General features: G+C 42.5%; 1 protein-coding gene across 7 annotated transcripts in view; it reads right to left on the bottom strand.

The window, feature by feature from the left end:
- Positions 1–386: 386 nt before the first annotated feature.
- LOC138767219 (nectin-3-like protein) overlaps positions 387–21,237 on the bottom strand; it is a 63,418-nt gene continuing 42,567 nt past the window's right edge. For 4 of the 7 annotated variants that reach the window (XM_069944589.1, XM_069944588.1, XM_069944583.1 and 1 more), the window contains exons 5-8: positions 10,202–10,359; positions 8,340–8,445; positions 7,704–7,770; positions 387–1,586 (exon numbers count right to left, since the gene is read on the bottom strand). In XM_069944589.1, the coding sequence (XP_069800690.1) occupies positions 7,743–7,770; positions 8,340–8,445; positions 10,202–10,359 (292 nt within the window). In that variant the 3' untranslated portion in view covers positions 387–1,586; positions 7,704–7,742. The remainder of the gene's footprint in view (positions 1,587–7,703; positions 7,771–8,339; positions 8,446–10,201; positions 10,360–21,237) is intronic. The other 3 variants (XM_069944584.1, XM_069944587.1, XM_069944586.1) reach the window with 3 other exon arrangements.

The following is a 21,237-nucleotide window of genomic DNA, read 5'->3' as shown; positions in this document are numbered from 1 at the left end:
TTGTTGTTTGTTTCGAAGCTCTCAGGGGGCCCATAGTGGCTCAAACTGTTAAAAAATCTGGTCACCGCACGGCGCACACTGTTATCTATAGTCCTGTCCCATACACACTGCGACGCTGCACTGTGCCTGTCCTGGATCTTCTCTCCCTGACTATTGCTCTGAGGTCCCTGCAGTTTAGACTGCTGTCAGGTCACAGGATAGGATACTCAGCTGAGGCATTAATTATGTTGAATGGGGGGACCTGGGAGTGCTGGAGTTCTTGTATGGGGAATGTGAGGGGCACAATGGGCATGGTGATATTACAGGGAATGTGAGGAGGGCAGGAGGCATGATAATCTTGTAGGGGGGATGTGAGGGGCACTATGGGCATGGTGATATTACAGGGAATGTGAGGGGCACTATGGGCATGGTGATATTACAGGGAATGTGAGGAGGGCAGGAGGCATGATAATCTTGTAGGGGGAATGTGAGGGGCACTATGCGCATGGTGATATTACAGGGAATGTGAGGAGGGCAGGGGGCAGGGCGCTTTGTCAGTTCTCGCCTCAGGCGGCAGAAAAGCTAGAATTGGCCCTGGTTGGAGGACTACGTAAAGTCACTTAGTAACACTATAAATTATACACAAAAATAAGCTTCTTTAAGCTTAGCACATACACTGGCCTCAACTGGAATTTCTGGGCAAGATACAGTAGACTGATGCTCAGTCAGGCAAGCATTTTATCCCTGGTCAGATTTATACCAAGTTATGATTGGGAACAAAAAAGTCAGCAATCCTCTCTCCAGGTTCTCTATGCAAGTCCCCTAATCGCTCCCTGGTTTCTGTTGCAGGATTTGTACTTTATATTAATCTATGATATTTTATAGTAGAGTAAAATGAAGTCCAATCCATTATGTGAAGACTGGTCTCCCCCTCCTCCCAGTAGGCAGATGTATGGAGAATTTCTATAGAGTGCCATATTCGAGACAGACTGTTCTTGCCATCAGATGACTTTAATCATGGTGGCTCAGTGGTTACCACTATTTTGGTCCTGGGTTCAAATCCGATCAAGCATGGCATCTGCATGGAGTCTGTATATTCTTCCTGTATTTGCAGGGTTTTCCTCTTCATTCTCTTGTTTCCTTCTACACTACAAGTGCTAAACTGGCGTATGGAATTGGTTACATAGAACACTGTGAGCACTACAAAATATTATACCTTTTTAAGGAATTGGAAATAAATAAATAAATATCAATATACAATTTTTAAATGAGACGATTCAACCAGCAGCAAATTTTGGTTTCTGTACACTATGGAAAGTTCAACTTGGTGGTTATAACATTTCCAAGATAATCATTGAAGATCCAAGGCATTCTCTCTGAAGCGCTAAAGACTTAGGGCCTCCGTTTCTTTTGATGAGTAGCAACAAGTAACAATCAGGAGTCAATCCTTGTGGGTGCAGAGGTAACAGTCACTCCAAGTCTCTTATTCTCTCTCTGCCCTATAAGAGAACCCAAATATTGTAAATAGATAGGCATTTAGGCCTAGGAGCTCTAAGTTATTTCATAGCACTTTGTTTGTTTGTTTTCTTTTTCTTTTAGTTTATTTTCTGTTTGGAAGAAAAAGATTTGTATTATTATTGTTATTATAATAATTATAATTATTATTATTCTTATTATTTTTTAAAATGTCACCAAAACACAAAAGAAGCAGACATGATAATGTTTGTGACTTGCAAGACCTTCAAACACAAAGAGGCCGTTCCACAGCATAACACATGCACAGTATTACTTCTCAAAAGGTAGACTTTTTCTTTAAATTGACTCTGTACCCACAATCTGTCTCCTGCAAACCGCTTGTATCGTCAAATAGCTGCTTTTAATCCAAGTTCCATCCTGGGGACCATTTGGCAGGTGATACAAATAGTGTCCTAAAAAAAACTTTTAAACTTGCAGCCCTGTATCAAATTTGTGTGGCCTAGAGTGTCTGTGCCCTAGGCCTGCATCACCTCTCCGTCCCTCCTCCCCACCCTCCTCATCATTAGGAATGCCCTGGGCAGTATTTCCCCTATTTATCACTTGTATGAAGACTGCACATGTGCTGGATCATTAGGGCACATGTGAAGTGTTCAAACAAGTGATAATTAGGAGAAATCTTGCCCAGGGGCATTCCTAATGATGAGGAGGGCAATATTCTGGCAATATCGTTTTTTGTTTTTGCAATATGTAGTTATTATCAGTACAGCTTTGATTTAGATTGCACTTTGTGATTGTTTTTTATCAGAGTTTTTTTTACATTATTCACTGTGCCAGACTAATAAAGTTATATTTTAATTCGTTGGACAATTCCGCATGTGTTTATTTATAGTTTATTTTACATTTTATGGCCATGTTCACATTTAGCAAAACACTGGCTTTTCTGTGACCCGGCCGGATCACAGAAAAGCTGGTGTTACTAATGATCATCCTGGCCGGTACTGCAGTACCTGCCGGATGATCTTTACTACTAAAGAATTCGGATGCGGGCGCATCCAAATCCAAATTCCCCGCTGCACACATTGTGTGCATTGACAGGTTCTCTGCGGCCGCTATTCAATGAATAGCAGCCGCAGAAAACTGACATGAAGATCATCCAGCAATACCAATATTTTGCACTGTTAAACATACTATAATACAATAAATATACAATATAATACAATAAAAAAAAAAGAAAAAATAAAGATCTATGTTTTAAATTCCATCAGGGGATTTGAACCAAATCCACAGCGCCTAAACAGGCTAGAAGATTCAACAATATCTGATTGCAGATCAGTCCTCTGTTAGCAGCTACTGACAGCTGAGTGAACAGAAGGGTGGGCATCACTGAGGAGGAAGGAGTGGTGTGCTAGAGTGCGGCACAAACGCTGAGTCTCAACTCCTCTTTTACACGTCATTACAGTAGGAGACATAAGGTTGTGAACAATCCACTCCACCGACACATCCCCGCCAGCTACAGCACACTGTCAGCAACTAAGGTAGGGCCCTGATGCTGACAGACTGCCTTTAATTGAAGCAATTGAGTCCTGCAAATCTTTTGTTCTTCAAGGTTGTTTTGAGACCTCAAAGATCCCTTGTTGATCCACTAAAAGGACAATTACTTTTTCCAAGGCTGTGTTCACACATGCAGCAACACAATGACAATGCAATGTGAATGCATCATTTAATTGCAGTAATCAATCATTTAATTGAAATCCTGCCGTCCTTCAATAATTTGGCGCAATTAAACTCCTACCTGTGTGAACATACCCTTTAGGCCCAGGTAGGGCTGAACAGCAATTTCCTTCACGGATAAATCGTAAGTATTTTATGAATCATTCGTGTGTAACAAGGAATGTTACCCCCTGCTTTGTACTTACTATACAGAGTATATGTAGCAGCAGGTTTACTATGACTACAAAGTAAGTACAGATTTTTATTTTTTACTTTTGTTCACCACCACAAAAAAAAGACAGTAAAAATGCCATTGTGGCACATGGCATTTTTTCTCTGCGTTTGCGGGTTTTTGTTTTTTTTTTTTACTCTTTTTTTGGCGTTTTTGACATTATGTATGAATAATGTGTTGTGTGTTCTTAATGTTTTTTGGGTTGGCGTTTTGACCCGTTTTGACATCGCTGAAGTCCGTGTTCATGTCCAAATTCTTACCCAAATGCACCTTCTCTAGAAAAGAAGGGGATGATTGACCCCTTTTCTTGCTGAAGCAGGCCCAGAACCAGCACACAGAGTTCGCTGTGCGCAGAGTTCACTGTGGAGCAGAAGACTTTCATCGAAGCCTATGGGAGAAAAATGCCACAGTTTGCCGGGGAAAAAAACACCACACCAACAGCATGCTGTTTTTTGGGAAAACTGCCACAGAATTTAAAAAAACGCCAGAAAGGAGAGAAAACGCCACCCCAAAAAACGCCATCTGAGTCCCTGCATCCCTGCAGCTTTGCCATTTTCAGTAAATGTGGATATGTGTGATCTGTATGAACCCGTCTCACATATAATAGCTTTATATATATATATCACAGCAAAAATGGAAAATTGCATATGGGTGGCCATAACAGGAAACTCCTGCATACTCCAGAATTTTTTCTAGGCTGTTTTCTATGAAAAGTTTTGTTTTATCTATTTTGCATTTTGCAGTTCTGATGGATTTGTCTAGTCAGCAGGCACCTGTGTGATAAAAATGTATTCCTAATAGCTTGCACTTTTATTTGTCAATAATGGCTAGTTCTGAATAGGTCCCCAATCATCAGTGAATGCTAGTGTGGTGGCTAACACATGAAACAGTCATTGCTACCTTATGTGCTCCAGCGTCCTCTCATAGACCTGTGCAACCTGTTTTATCTTTGGATAAAATAAAGATCTTTGGAATTTGTTAAACTACATGGGTGCTTTATTTCTTTTTCTACTGGGACACAGCATCTACGGCTTATATGCATAGAGCACTGCCCACATTGCTGTAAGTGTCTTTATGGTTTTTGCCCCAGTCTACTCAGACAAAGTCACTAGTGCCAAAATTCACTCTCTAGTGTTGGTATATGCAGCAGGTCATCTCTATAAAGTTTCACTCGATCACCAATATTTGTATAAGTAAAAGAAATTTGCATGAGGTCTTTTTTTACTACTGCACCAAATAGCAATATGCAAATACTAGGTTACTAAGGCAATATAGCAGGTGTGAGTGGAGGCAGATGTCATTTTATAATACAGACAGATGCCACTGTCACAGGTGTAATTTACCACAGGTGAGAAGATCAATGGGGAGAGCCAAGCAGGTATCAACCAACCACCTACTAGGTGTGCCACACTCGATAGAGCTGGGAATAGGTGCTTGCTATGTGCCTTTTTGCACAGGTTGATGCTGCGCTGTAAGCGTGTGCCTTTTGGCGAGATCAGGGTTCATTTGCAGACCTGTACAGTAAAAGGCCTAATTAATTGTGCAGCCAAGCCAAGTAAACCATTGCCGAATTATACCTGCGTCCTTTTATTGTCATCATAGTAACCTACACATTGCCATTCACATATGAAGATGTTCCAGCGACTAGCGATTATTTAGATGCCTACACCAAAGATGCGATCAGCTGATGAACAAAAGATTTTTGGCCCTTTAATGGGCTGATTATTGTCAATGAGTGTTTCAGCCTGCTCATCTTAACGAAGAGGAGTGATCTGCGCTCAGCTCATCAAGCATTCAGCACTTCTCCGCTCCATGCCACTCCACCCCGAGTGCCAGGAAAAAGCTGGATCCAAACCTCGGGAAACTGGGAGAAGTTTCCTAGCATTGGATACAGCTTTTCAAGGCACCCAGGGTGAAGCAGCAGGGAGCTGAGCAGTGCTAAAAGGCCAGCGGCTTGATGAGCGCAGATCAAACAAAGCGCTTTGCTTCATTTAGAAGAGCAATTTGCTCATCTCTAGTTTCGGTGAATAGAAGGCATAGTGCAGTGTCCCAAAACCCATGTGCCACTGCTGTTCTCTATGTATGTAGGTCAGCACGGAAGATACATGTATTATTGGGTATTCTGTGAATGGTAAACTGCATTTTGCTGGTTTCCTCAAAAGTGTATTCTGATCCTGATTTCAAGTGTTACTGCATGCCAGGTTTGTACTCCTCAGTGAGGCTACCACAGGGACTACATCCTATCCACACTGAGGGGCTATCCTGTTCTTTCCGAGCCCTGGATTCTCCAGGAGCTTCATTCTGAAGCCAGCAGACTGGAGAAGAACCAACTATGCTGACGTACCTTACTGCAACTTGCCAGGACGTTAAGCTAAAACAGACATCTGGCTCACCCTTATCTGGGGCCTGTACTACTGGAGGTGTCACTCTCTGCTCTTCCCCAACAATAGTTAGATCATCATAGCAGTGAGTACAGGTTGTCTTCAAATTTATTGCCACTGGTTCCAAAATCCCTACAGCTGAGCACAGTACTAACTGGATAAGTCTAACTTAAGAAGGTAGTCTGTCTAGTTCTTCAGTCTACACTCTACATAAGTCACCTTTAAAGAGTTTTTGCCAAAACCTAAAGAGTGTTCTTGGTATACCTGCTCAAAACAGTAATTCAAATATTTCCAGCAATAACAGGGACCTTGACTAAAGCTCCTAAACTGAATCTTAAGTTTACTTTGCATTTGCTGTACTACACCTTTAGGCCATGTTCCCACTACGTAAGTTCTGTAGTAATCACGGTTGTTGTTGCAACGGCTGTGATTACTACGGAACTTATGTAGTGCTGCCTTCTACTGAATCCCGGCCGGAGAGTATACACGTAGTATACACTCTGGCCAGGATCCCTAGCAGAGTCGCAAAAAAACGGACACGTCAGATTTCTGTGGCCGCTATTCATTGAATGGCGGGAGCAGAAAACCCTGATAGTTCACAAAAGGGAGCAGTGTTGGATGCGCCCGCATCGAATTCATCGGCGGTAAAGATCATTTGGCCAGTACTGGAGTAACAGACAGGATGATCTTTTCGGTCACGGAACGGCTGGTCTCTTACTATGTAGGAACCTGGCCTTAGGGTGCGTTCATACATACACGTACACTTGAACGTGTGAATGCACCCTTAAGAAAAGTTCAGTAAAAGTGTCATCCGGTTTGAGTACTCTGGACCCTGTGGATACCTTATCTGCACACCACACTACTGGGACACAGGGATTACTCCTTTAAAGGGCATGTGTTAGGATCTAGGGAGGGCCTATACCACTCCGAGGCCCATGACAAGTGCCGTAACAGTACCACAACATCAGCCCTTGCTAATAAGACTGAGGAACCCTGGGTTACTAGAAGAAGGCAGTAGATCTGGGTCAGTGTTGAAAAAGCAATTACATTCTGTTGGTAACACTTCTGAGCACCTGGACCCCTCCAAGGATGGAGGAAGGAATTGTTGAAATCTAATACACCCTCTCTCTTTTTCCCATTATATTTGCCAGTGCGGCACAGTTGGGAGGCCTCCATACATGAGCCAAGAGCCAATTTTGTCAATCATGACTCCTGTTTGTCCAGGAGCTGAAGTACCTAAAGGAGAGCTGATCTATCTGATCAGTGCTTACATCAGGCAGCAGTCTACCTATCTAACAGCACCCTGAGCCTTAGAACCATCTGCTACGTTTTGCTACCATCAGCTACCATCAAGCACATTCTTATGTTGGCTATACAATTTATGTCCCCAAAACGTCTGGCCGTCTTTATGGACTGCCATTATTACGGTGTCAAAATATGAGCACTTTATGCAAACTTCAACAGTCATTTGCATAATATGGCCGTTTAGAAGCCAAAATGACGACCATCCAAAAAGGCAGCCGTAACATTGCCAAAAAAGGAACCATAGCCTTAAAGAGATACCATCACAAAAATTCCAAAACTGTGTGCTTCACTCCCTCAATTACCACTAGATCCGACCCATTGCAAGAGATGGATCAATTGACTTACAATGTCTCCTGTGATGAGTCAATTAAGTGGCCAGAGAGGGGAGCGCACAGCCTCTTGCATCTCCTAGCTGGATTTAGTGATCGTTGGAGATCTCAGCACTAAGAACTACAACACTTTTAACATGTTTATTTGACATGTCAGAAGTTTTTTAAAGTGACAATAACATCTTTAGTATCTAGACTTTGGTGGCCCTCGGTAAATAGTACATGTTTGCTGTACATAGTGATGGCACCAAGGTAAGGGCCCACAATCTTATAGGCTGATAATTCCCTAACCTTCCAAGGTTTCCCTCATGTAGCGTCTTCAGTACTTGTTTAAATGAATCCTGTGCATCCTTCTGTACTATAATACAAAGCAGCCAATACACTAGCATTTTTTTCTATTATACTTTTTACAACACAAAACACATGTAAATATAAATCTAGTCATCCGATTCCATCATGATCCGCTCAACAGATCTCATGATCTCTGTAGTGGTCACAGACAATAGTCTAACAAGAAAACATGTGGACACATTTCCAACCAAGAAAGAACATGTGGATGAAGGAAAGAGGTATGAGCAACCTTAGGGTCCTTTTACACCAGCCAATTATGATCAAGCAGGAACCCTCATTGTCGAAAATCATGTAAAAAAAAGGCCATTGATCAGTCGATGGATGAGAAACCTCTATAGGCATTCATCCGCACATCTTCATGTGGGGATGGAAATGTGCAGGTGACCATAATGAAGTTAATAGACAGTACAAATTATGTAGTGGTTGTTCATGTGACCTGGCAACACTATTGATTGAGCCTTATAAAGCCCCTGCAAACAAGCGCTAATCGTACATCAGGCCATGGAAAAGGGCCTTAGACAAGGCTTAGACAAGATTTGCGCGATAGACTTGATAGTACTACTTGCTAAGGCATACCTGGATATGCGTCTGCTTATATAAAGCGTAAACAGGAGGACTGCAACCATGATGATTAAGATGATGGAGAAGCTGATTAACAGTCCAAAATGACAATGAGGGGAACCTAAAAAATACAAGAAAATCAATTGTTAAGAATTTAGGGTTCCTGCCTATAGAAAGGCGATATGAATTAAAGGGGTTATCCAGCGCTACAAAAACATGGCCACTTTTCCCCCTACTGTTGTCTCCATTTCAGGTGCGGTTTGCAATTAAGCTCCATTTACTTCAATGGAACTAAGTTTCAAAACTCCACCCAAACTGGAGACAACAGTAGGGGAAAAATAGCCATGTTTTTGTAGCGCTGGATAACCCCTTTAACGGGGGTATCCAGAGCTACAAAAACATGGCCACTCTTGTTTCCAACTTAGTTCCATTGAAGTGAATGGAGCTAAATTCCAAACCACACCTGAACTGGAGACAAGAGTGGTGCTGTATCTGGAAGATGTTTTTGTAGCACTTCATAACTCCTTTAACATCTATACATCAACACATGCTGTCATCATGCTGCTATAATGTTCCCAACATTGTAATACGACAAAGTATGGAGCATGCTATTCTAATCCTAAAGGACAATGCTTGGGAACAAGAGGGGGCGCTGACCTGTCAGATCAGCGCTCATTTGTTCCTTATTCCCTGATCGCTGCCAGTTCCAACAGCGAGTGGGGGGGGGGGGAGCTGCGAGAAGGGCTGCCTGGACAATCTTTATATGGCTCAATGGACAGAAGACCATCGGTATCGTTCTACAACGACAACATGTTGAAAGTATTTTAGAATAATTATTTTAGATTTTTTCATATTTTTCATTCTTGCACTCTTGAATGATTACTTGATTTGTTCTGTCTTATTTCTTTATGTGTTAGCACTACAGTACTTTGTACTATTGTCTTGAAAAAATGTGTTAAGAAAATCCAATAAAAACTATTGAACCAGAAAGACAAGGATCAGCTGACATCGTGATTGTCAGCTAATCATTTCCTTTTAACATGAGCTTTTGCACCAAACAATTATAGGCCGTAATGGCTGATAATTGCTTGGTGTATTAGGACCTTAAGCCATCCATTTAAAGTCCGGTGAAAAGTTTTATTAAAGTGTTGTATTGCCCCCCCAAAATAATTTATACAAATCACCAATATACACTTATTACGGGAAATGCTTATAAAGTGCTTTATTCCCTGCGCTTACTACTGCATCAAGACTTCAATTCCTGGATAAAATGGTGATGTCACGACCCGACTCCCAGAGCTGTGCGGGCTGTGGCTGCTGGAGAGAATGATGGCAGGGGGATGCTCAGTGTCTCTCCAGTGCCCTGTGTCCCTCAGTGTCCCCCTGCCATCATCCTCTCCAGCAGCCACAGCCTGCACAGCTCTGGGAGTCTGGGCGTGACATCACCATGTTATACAGGAATTGAAGTCTTGATGCAGTAGTAAGCGCGGGGAACAAAGCACTTTATAAGCATTTCCCGTAATAAGTGTATATTGGGGTTTTGTATAACTTTTGGGGGGCAATACAATACTTAAATAAAAATTTTCACCGGACTTCTTCGTTAAGTGTAGAGGTTTGTCTAGAGCTCTGATCATGGCTCTATGGGTGACATCTATTTTTATTTGACACATCAGTAGTAACAGCAGTTATAGATTTGTATACGGTTACATTGTGCTTGAGAGGTCAACTTGAAATAAGGATGCTCGCTTCTGCTACAAGGAAATGCTGAACCCTGCCATGTCCTGATGGAAAATTATACTATGAGGAGCAATGAGTGTAACGCGTCAAGCTGATATTGATACGACATGTAATCCAATATTAGCTATGAGCTATCTTACTTTTTGATTTGTATAAGTAAATATATCCTCGATTTACTCCCAGTGAATTTGATGTTTCGCAAATATATACTCCATCTTCACTGGTGATATTCAGAGTAGCTGATGTTATTGCAGTCGGATCAGATGGAGTAGCTTTAGTTTCCTTTACTGTGTCTTCCCTGTAAGAAAAAGAGAGGATCAAACCATCAGACATGAGTCAATGGGTTTTGTTACTAACAAGCCAATGAATATGCAAAAGAAGGGTCCGTGGAGTCTCAGTTACGAGTCTCAAAACACAGGAATAGCCAGATATCCCTCCAGGGGAGGGAAGCCTATTGCCAAGGCCCACCCTGATACGTAGCCCCTTAAGTCCCACTCGGTTGCGAGTATTGGAACATAAATAGGGAAATACCAGGATGGTCCCTTAAACGTCAAAGTCTAACTCTGTGGAGAGTATTGCGACATGACAAGGGTTTACCAAGGCAGGCATCCATCCACAGACGATCGTTTCGGGGTAGTTGCCCCTCGTCAGTGTGGAGTAGGATTCTGGCTAACAGGGGCAATGAAAAATAGACCAACAAAACACAGCAATCGCTGAACTCAGGGAGACCAGCGACAAAAAAAATCAGATGGAGTACTCACTGAAGAGTCTCCACTGATGCATTGCCCCCTATATATTTAAATATGCAAAAGAAGGGTCCGTGGAGTCTCAGTTACGAGTCTCAAAACACAGGAATAGCCAGATATCCCTCCAGGGGAGGGAAGCCTATTGCCAAGGCCCACCCTGATACGTAGCCCCTTAAGTCCCACTCGGTTGCGAGTATTGGAACATAAATAGGGAAATACCAGGATGGTCCCTTAAACGTCAAAGTCTAACTCTGTGGAGAGTATTGCGACATGACAAGGGTTTACCAAGGCAGGCATCCATCCACAGACGATCGTTTCGGGGTAGTTGCCCCTCGTCAGTGTGGAGTAGGATTCTGGCTAACAGGGGCAATGAAAAATAGACCAACAAAACACAGCAATCGCTGAACTCAGGGAGACCAGCGACAAAAAAAAATCAGATGGAGTACTCACTGAAGAGTTTCCACTGATGCATTGCCCCCTATATATTTAAATATGCAAAAGAAGGGTCCGTGGAGTCTCAGTTACGAGTCTCAAAACACAGGAATAGCCAGATATCCCTCCAGGGGAGGGAAGCCTATTGCCAAGGCCCACCCTGATACGTAGCCCCTTAAGTCCCACTCGGTTGCGAGTATTGGAACATAAATAGGGAAATACCAGGATGGTCCCTTAAACGTCAAAGTCTAACTCTGTGGAGAGTATTGCGACATGACAAGGGTTTACCAAGGCAGGCATCCATCCACAGACGATCGTTTCGGGGTAGTTGCCCCTCGTCAGTGTGGAGTAGGATTCTGGCTAACAGGGGCAATGAAAAATAGACCAACAAAACACAGCAATCGCTGAACTCAGGGAGACCAGCGACAAAAAAAATCAGATGGAGTACTCACTGAAGAGTCTCCACTGATGCATTGCCCCCTATATATTTAAATATGCAAAAGAAGGGTCCGTGGAGTCTCAGTTACGAGTCTCAAAACACAGGAATAGCCAGATATCCCTCCAGGGGAGGGAAGCCTATTGCCAAGGCCCACCCTGATACGTAGCCCCTTAAGTCCCACTCGGTTGCGAGTATTGGAACATAAATAGGGAAATACCAGGATGGTCCCTTAAACGTCAAAGTCTAACTCTGTGGAGAGTATTGCGACATGACAAGGGTTTACCAAGGCAGGCATCCATCCACAGACGATCGTTTCGGGGTAGTTGCCCCTCGTCAGTGTGGAGTAGGATTCTGGCTAACAGGGGCAATGAAAAATAGACCAACAAAACACAGCAATCGCTGAACTCAGGGAGACCAGCGACAAAAAAAATCAGATGGAGTACTCACTGAAGAGTCTCCACTGATGCATTGCCCCCTATATATTTAAATATGCAAAAGAAGGGTCCGTGGAGTCTCAGTTACGAGTCTCAAAACAACAAGCCAATGAAGTCATGGATGTTGTTATGTGTTTGATGCACATCATGTTCCTACTTTAGCCTTGCTGTAATCTCTGGCAAGGCTAAACTCCGGTTTTGCGTAAACTGGTCCAAATCAACAACTTTTTCCATAGCTTTCCTCTGCTTGGAGAAAAGTCTGTTTTATGGGAGATTTAAGCCATGCCCCTTTTCTGGATGGAAATTTCCTCACAATGGGGTCATAATGCATCAAGAGAAAGTCAAATTCACCATTAGAGGAAGCAAACTAAGCGGGTTTAGGACTGAGGTGCAATCTCTTAAAGGAATGGTCCATGCATTTTTTTATATAAGGTTCATTAAAATACCAGTGTCATGTCCGGGACAGGGAAACCTTAAACTGGACCCAGACTCCTATTTCTGCCTACAAGGACAAACTGCCCTAGGTAGTATTCCCCAATCATTGGCCGCATCCCCAACCACTGGAAACATTACCCAACAACTGGACACATCACCAACCTCATCTGGTGATTGGCTCAATGGGCATATCCACCCTTTGTGTTTGTTGTGTTCTTCTTTGTGTTAAGATGAGATCAGGATGTGGGCAGTCTACAGGGTCACAGTAAAAGTCAGCTTTGCTTTAAAAATATAAATAATAAAAATAATATATATCTTTAGGTAACATTTATAATTTACAGCAGACTTTTCTTTGGTTCAACCCATTAACTGCTCCCACCCTTGGCCTTAGGTTATGTTCACACTATGGAATCCATATAGAAACATCTCCGGCCGCCTGGCAGAAAGTGGATTCTGTCGGGAAACCTCCATTTGAAGTTCTGCCCATTCCATAGACTTAATGATATTTGCCAAATCCCACCGTCAGTCCAAAGAATTGACAGAGAAATTGCTAGTATGAAATCACAGAACTGTTGTCGCATGAAGCCTAAAATCACACCCACGTTGTGCACAATCTTGCTGGAAAAGCTGCAGTATTAGGGTACGTGTACACTAAGGAATCAGGGTGGAAATTTCAAACAGAGTCTGCACGGCGGTTCTCCACTTGAAGTTCTGCCTGTCCTATAGACTCAATGATATTCTGAAGCTCATTCCACTGTCCACCCAAAGAATTGACACGTCTGTGGGACAGACGGAACTCAAATAGAAGACCGCCACGTGGACTCCACTTGAAATTTCCACCCCAATTCCATAGTGTGCACATACCCTTACTAGAAAAAAAATCATGAGGCCATTCACTACCACCTGCAATAGTGGGTGGGACATACCTGAAGTAGACTTTCTAAACAGGTGATTCTTTAGTGCAGCAATAAGTCAATTGGAGAATGATCAGCAGTCTAGCAAACAAACTTCTGAGTGTGTATGTGGTCAGCATAAGGGTGGGTTCATACTGAGGAATTCTCACAGATAATATCCACGGAATTCCGCTGTCTGTCCGCGCGCACGGCCATGCGCCTATCCACCGGCTCCATAGACACCATTCTATGGGCCGGCATATTCCGCTATCCGCCGAACGACGTGACCTGGATGGATATTGAGTTGACTATAATGTGACTTAAGAAAAGAAAATCAAAAGGCAGCACAAATACCCCGTAATTCAAACAAGTAAAGGTACATATGTACGAACCGACACTCTACTAGGTACACTCTATTACTCAGTAGGGTACATCTTTACTCTTACCACAGCCACATTCTTTGATTCAACAATTTCCTTATAGATTTTGGTCCATCTATGTTGTAAACCTTTAGTTTCTATATAGGTCATTCGATTTACTAGCATTGCAAGTATTGGAATCACTATTAACTAACCCTTGTATAATTATAAAGCCTGAAAACAAGGACAGCTTATTCCCTGTAATCCTGTAATGGGTACCTAGGATGATACAGGCAGAGCTCTGATGTACTAGCTAGTTCTAAACAGAAACAGAAACGATTACAGATAACTCCAGTTCCATCTACTTGAACTTCATTTAAAGGGGAACTCTCAGCAGGTTAGATTAATCTAACCTGATAATGACACCCTATTGCAACGGAGAAGCTGAGGAGGAAGGTACCTTCCACCTCGGCACCGATCCTGCGATGTTAGTCGGGGTAAACACCACACTGGAGCACCATCAGAAGCACTGCCGCGTCATTCGACCCGCATCTTCCAATTATAATCAATGGAGGGGGCAGGTCAGATGGAAGGTAAGACACATAGTGTACCTCCCTCTCAGCGTCGAAGGCGATATAGGGGTCTATAAGCAGGTTAGATTTGTCTGATAGTTTGCCTTTAATTTCTACTTTTTCTTAGGATAAATATGTTTATGCCAGACAGGTTTACATTTCCCTACTGTATAGAGTTACCTACCACATTTGCTGGAAATTTTCTCCCAATAGCTACTACTCATTCAGTAAAATTTATATTTTTAGTTAGTAACTGGCTGAGCGGAGAGTGACAGCCCACTCAGCCAATTACTGACTGACTGAGAAGGGACAGCGCCATGGCCAGTGATTGCCGGAGCGGGCTGGAGGCCACTGAAGATGCCGAAGACCCGGAGGATAACATTGGGGGGAGCACAGACAGGCAAGTATAGATGAGGAAACTCTGTGATTCACACTAAATCAGCTAAACACCTGCAATTGTTGAGCTGTTGTAGTGTGGTTTGTGAAGTTTATTGATTTTGCAGTAAAAAACCACATGAACCACAGATAGCAGATAGCAGTCGGGAACGCAGCAGTTCAGAGCGGGGTCACGGCGCGGCCCCCCTCTGAACTCCTCCTCCAGACATATGGCGTACGGGTTCGGCATATGTCCTTAAGAGGTTAAAAGATTCGCTCACCTCTATCCTTACCGATAAAAACTGCTTTAAAATGTTGTCCACTGGGTGTCTCACTTCCTTGCAATCTGCTATTTACTGCCTGTTGTCAGGGAATATCTGTCTAGTAAGATCTAGATCAGGACAAAACACAGGAGGTAAAAGTTAAGCCTTGCATGTTTTATGTGCAAGACAGGGCTCAGGCTGTGTACCTGCAAGTTCCCTGGGGAAGATCACGAAACAGAAGCCAACTCATTAAAATGGATGAGTGTAGTAAGACATGGTTCTTGGATAGTAATTGGTACATTCTGGTCTCAAATATATGAGTACATAAGATGTTGGTATGACCAGAAGAGTTTGAGTATGCAATAATATAATTTACCGCACTGAATGCCCATAGAATAAGAGATATTGGTGCTCCTGGTCCATATTTTCTTTGGTGATTGTCTGTGTTAACATTTCTGCTGTTTTTTTTATGATGGATGGCTTTTTATATGGATTATGCCCATGTTTTCCTTATGTAATATGTGTACCTGCAAGCTGTCTGGTCCAGATTATCCACACTGCCTCTCAAAGGTAAGTTAAGGCTTTACTGTTGCAGCAACAGTAGGAGCAGCAGCTCAGTTTTTAATATAATGCTTTTCTTACTGTGATGCTGCTGTTTCTCTTCTTTTTACTCATATTGCATTTTGCAAACCCAATGCATAAGTAACCTCCTCCCCCATGCGATCATACTGTGTAAATGATCAGCTCAGCACAGTGCCGGCGTGTTCATCATCTCCTTGCTTTCCCTTATTTGTCCTGTGACATATATAAAGTTTTTCATTATGTCCTCCCTTTTCCTTCTTCCTTCCTGTGATACATAAAAGTTTTCCATTGTGCTGTTTCTTTCCCTTCTGTAACATATATATAAAGGTTTTTAGCATGCCCTTCCTTTTCCCTCTTCCTCGTGTAACATTTATAAAGGTTTTCATTATGTCCCCTATTCCCGTCTTGCCTCCTGTAACACATACAGGTATAAATGTTTCCATCATGTCCTCCCTTTGCCTTCTTTCCTCCAGAATGTACAGATTTAGATAATTAAAGTAAATCTGTACCCACAATCTGACCCCCTCAAACCACTTGTATCCTCAGATAGTTGCTTTTAATCCAAGATCTGTCCTGTGGTCCGTTTGGCAGGTGATGCAGTTATTGTCCTTAAAAAATACTTTTAATTTGAAGCCTTGTGCCCTACGGGAGTATCTATGCCCTAACTTTGCACCACCCCTCTGTCCCTCCTCCCCACCCTCTCCATCATTATGAATGCCACTGGAACATTTTCTACATGCTGAACACTGCACAGGTCCTTAACGATCCAGCCCATGTGCCAGGCTGACACAGGTGGGGAATAGCAGGCAATCTGCCTGGAGCATTCCTAATGATCAGGAGGGTGGGGAGGAGGGAGAGAGGGGTTGTGCAAAGTTAGGGCACAGATACTCCCGTTTGGAACGGGCTTCAAGTTTAAAAGTATTTTTTTAGGACAATAACTGCATGACCTGCCGAACGGACTCCAGGACAGATCTTGGATTAAAAGCAGCTATCTGAAGATACAAGGGGTTTGGGGGGGGGGGTCAGATTGTGGGTACAGAGTCGCTTTAAATCCTGCCTGATTTGTTTTAGGCTTCACACCCTCCACCATTTTTGTAGCCCATCTTTGGACGTCTATTTTATTTTATCTACTTCTATTTTATCACTATCTTTTTTAGTTAAGGTCTCTAGAACTGCTCCTAGTATTCACTACAGCTCTATGCTGCAGAGTTGCCATCTCCATCTTCCTGCCAGTTACAGACACTCAACTTGGTTTCCCTACTGTCTGGACCTTTTCATTGCATCACTGTAGCTTGTTGTTTATGTCCTCCAAAACATACAGAAGGATCCCGAGCCAGCAATCAATTTTTGCTTGTCAGAAAACTTATTGGACAGAATTTTACCACCTTTGTTAGTGAGAACAAGATTGTACACAAGGTACCGCGATGGGGGAGAATATCCCCCCAGAACATACAAACAAGGAATTGGCACAATAAAGACAGCCCAATCCTTTTTTTAAAAGGGTGTTAATGCTTAATTTCTACTGTGGGTGCGCTCTAAGGTAAATGAACACTTCCTGCTAGATTACAACTGATTGCTGAAGGTCCCAGCAACAAAATATGTGCTATGATCAGTCAATAAACCATTAAGAGGTTCCCAAGAAAAATAATGCTAATTGGATTGGGACCAGTAGCAAAACTCTCACCAGGTTACTTGCAAACAGTTATCTACAACCTTCTGAATTATACAAATGTTTTCTTGACAAACATTCGTTCACACTTCTGCCCACTTACATCCTTGCAGGACAATCCAGCATCAAGGTTGTGGTCAAGACAGTTTTCCTGAGTATTGCAACAAGGTAAGTGTGATGCAATGCGTTGAAATAAATGTAATTTCCACATTTTCGAGTCTTGAGTTTTGTACTTGGAAATCACATCTGATGGTATAATCCTCATCATCCAGGCTCCAAGTAATACAAAAATCACCACTCCTGTAGATTCCAATTGCCAGTATATTCGTGAGTATATGGCAGCATTTTAGAGCAATAGTAGATATTATAATCCATGTGGTCTACAAAGCAGGGGGTTAACACAGTCAGGGTTGTTAGTATTGTAATCCATAGGTGTACATAGCAAAGGAAGAGCTGTAGCAATTGTAATCTAGAATGCTCTTGTCCTGGCGAAGATCCTGTGGTCCAATGTAGATTGCTCAAGCACAAGCCTTGGCCTTCTTCAGAGAGGGGAGATTTAGAGCATTCTGAAAGCTTTCTATGCTGGTTTATGCAATGAGGGAGATTATTCTAAAGACGAGGTTCAGAACATGTTTCTCAGTTGGTTACCACAGATATAGGTGGCTGAGAATCCATGGCAGGAGGACAAAATACATGTCTAGGCACATAAGAAAAGGTTAGAGAAGATGGAGAGATGCAGTGTTACAGAGTGCCATGAATGTTAGGCTTAGCAGTTTACATTTAATTCTGAAGGATACTGGTTCCTTCATTTTCATGTTCTGAACTCCTGCCTCCATTGCTAATATATTTGCAATCATGGACGCTGTGTACTCGAGAGAGAGAGAGCACTGAGGTAATGCCGGCTAATGTTGCAAGCTCCATGACAAATGTGTGGTAAAGACCATACAAATTTTCGGTTCTACATTCTTTTCACATTTGGTCACACATATAACTAAGGCCTGTACAGACTTTGTTCATGGTTACAAAGTGAATTACCTGTTTAACCCCTTAAGGTCAAAGCCAATTTTCGTTTTTGCACTTTTGCTTTTCCCACTTTATGTTTAAAAGGCCATAGCACTTGCATTTCACCTAGAGACCCACATGAGCCCTTATTTTTTGTGACTACCAATTGTAGTTTGCAATGACAGACTTTATTTTACCATAAAATATGCTGCGAAACCGGAAAAAAAATCATTTGCGCTGTTATATTGAAAAAAAAAGTAATTTGTTTTCATTTTAGGAAGTTTCGTGTTTACGCCGCTCGCCCTGGGGTAAAAATGACTTGTTATATATGTTCCTCAAGTTGTTACGATTACAACGATATGTAACATGTATAACTTTTATATTATCTGATGGCTTGTAAAAAATTCAAACCATTAACAAATATATTTTCCTTAAAATTGCTCTATTTCCAGGCTTATAGCGCTTTTATCCTTCAGTCTATGGGGCTGATTGAGGTGTCATTTTTTGCGCCATGATGTGTTCTTTCTATTGGTACCTTGATTGCGCATGTGCGACTTTTTGATAACTTTTTATTACATTTTTTCTGGATTTGATGCGACCATAAATGCGCAATTTTGCACTTTGGAATTTTTTGGCGCTTGCGCCGTTTACCGTGCGAGATCAGGAATGTGATAAATTAATATTTCGGGCGATTACGCACGCGGTGATACCAAACATATTTATTTGTTTATTCATTTATTTATAAAATTGGAAAAGGGGGGTGATTTGGACTTTTATTAGGGGAGGGGATTTTTTATTAATTAAAAAAAAAAATACTTTTTTTTACTTTAACTAGAAGTCCCCCTGGGGGACTTGTATATGCACAGCAAAGATCGATTAGATCGGTGATAGATTGCTATGGCCTGCTGCAGGCCACAGCTATATTGCCGAGTCGGGATCAGCGTCATTGCAACGCTGAGGCCCAGCATGGGCAAAAGGATCTCCCCCCCGGGATCGCATCCACTAGACACCAGGGACACCGGGAGCAAAGCCTCTAAATGCAGCTGTCAGGTTTGACAGCTGCATTTAGAGGCTTAATTAGCCGGCGTGGCAACAGGACCCGTGCCGGCTAATAGAGGCGCTCCCCGGCTGCAGATATCAGCTGGGAGGGGCACTGTTCAGAGCAGGGTCCCAGCGGGACCCCTCTCCTAACTCCCCCCGCGGCACCATGACGTACCAGATACGTCATAGGTCGCTAAGGGGTTAAGCTCTGAATTTAAAAACAACTGGTAAAACCAAGGAAATCTGCGCTAAATCTACGAGGAACACTGTTACAGTATGTATAATTGCTATAACACTCCCAGTCACTGTCATTTTTAAAAACGTTTGACATGTCGTGCAGACAGGTCAACATACTGACCAGTCAGGGTCCCCCACCAATCTCTATGAACATGCTCACTCACCACCATGGCCTGCATTTTAACTACTACTGCTGCTTGTATATCCAGTACATATAACCATATAATACATAATATACTGGTTCCCAGTCTCTTAAAGAGATCGTCTGGCTTCTAATATTGATGGCCTATCCACAGCATAGGCCATCAATGTCTGATAGGTGGCCTCCACTCTGCTTGACTAAAGGCCCTATTCCACCAACAGATCTCATGACAGATTATCTTTGAAGCCATGAAATTTGAAGCCAAACCCAGGAACAGTCTATAATCAGAGAACAGGTCATAAAGGAAAGACTGGATCTCTCCTCTTTTCAAATCCACTCCTGGGTTTGGCTTCAAATCTTTGGCAGATAATCTGTCGTCAGATCTGTTGGTGGAATAGGGCCTTAATATGTGAATAGTGCTATAAGCACCTGTGATGTCTACGATATAGTGCTGGAGTGGGTTACTGGACCTCAACTTCTAATGTTACTGAACTGAACAGGACATGAGCTGCAGTAACCAAGTCACCTGTACACAGTAGACGTTTCAGGGCTTTTAGCACCATTCATTGTGTATAGGTGCCAGTACAGTAGCTCGGACAAACACCTTATCGTGGGGGTGTTAGGTGTTGGTATCCTACCAATCAGTCTTTTATAGGCAATTCTTTGGATAGGCCATAAATGTTAAAAACCCTTTTAAAGTCCCAAAACATTTTAGACAAAAGTGGGCCAAACCCATCAACTTGGCAGGACTGGCCAACTAAATTGCCTCCCGATTCTGCCTCACAGATGATGGGATCAGGGAGAGAAGGATCAGGTATGTTGAATTCTATCAGTAGCTTACTTCTTTCTCTAAATACACAACATAAGAACAGCCAGTTTTCTGATAAGCAGGGCAAATATGGAGAAAACAATATAATCTCTGGCAGCAGTTTACCGCTCCTTCCACTCTGTTCACAACATATGAATGTTCAGCTTTGCCCAATGTTGTTGTGTATGGGCAGATCGGGCGAGTTATCAATCAGCTGAATAAATCTTCATTAAAAAGCTAAAGAAGGTGCATGGGCACTTTAAAAGGGCTAGTGTAACCTATAATGTCCTTTTGCCCTTGGCTATATAAAGGATTATTATCTAATCATTCTCTTTCTAAACAATAAATGTCTTTGGTTCCTGTTTTGTGCAAAGGTGTTCTATTTATACATTTATTCCATTCCCAATTCTTGCAATGTCTTCCGTTAAACTACTGCCTGTCCTGACAGCCTGATCAGCCCTTATATACTCTGCCTACCCTAACCTCCTGATCATTCTTCATATACTCTGCCTGCCCCGACCACTTGATCATTATTCATATACTGTGTGTGCCCTGACCTTTTGTTCATTCTTTATATACTGTGTGTGCCCTGACCTTTTGTTCATTCTTCATATACTGTGTCTGCCCTGACATTTTGTTCATTCTTCATATACTGTGCCTGCCCTGACCGCCTGATCAGCCTTCCTATACTCTGCCTAACCTGACCTCCTGATCAGCCTTCATATACTCAGCCTAACCTGACCTCCT

The sequence above is a fragment of the Dendropsophus ebraccatus genome, chromosome 11 (genome assembly GCF_027789765.1).
Source record: "Dendropsophus ebraccatus isolate aDenEbr1 chromosome 11, aDenEbr1.pat, whole genome shotgun sequence".
Lineage (NCBI taxonomy): Eukaryota > Metazoa > Chordata > Amphibia > Anura > Hylidae > Dendropsophus > Dendropsophus ebraccatus.
Note: the sequence above shows the minus strand (reverse complement) of the source record. Positions and strands in the feature narration are given on the sequence as shown.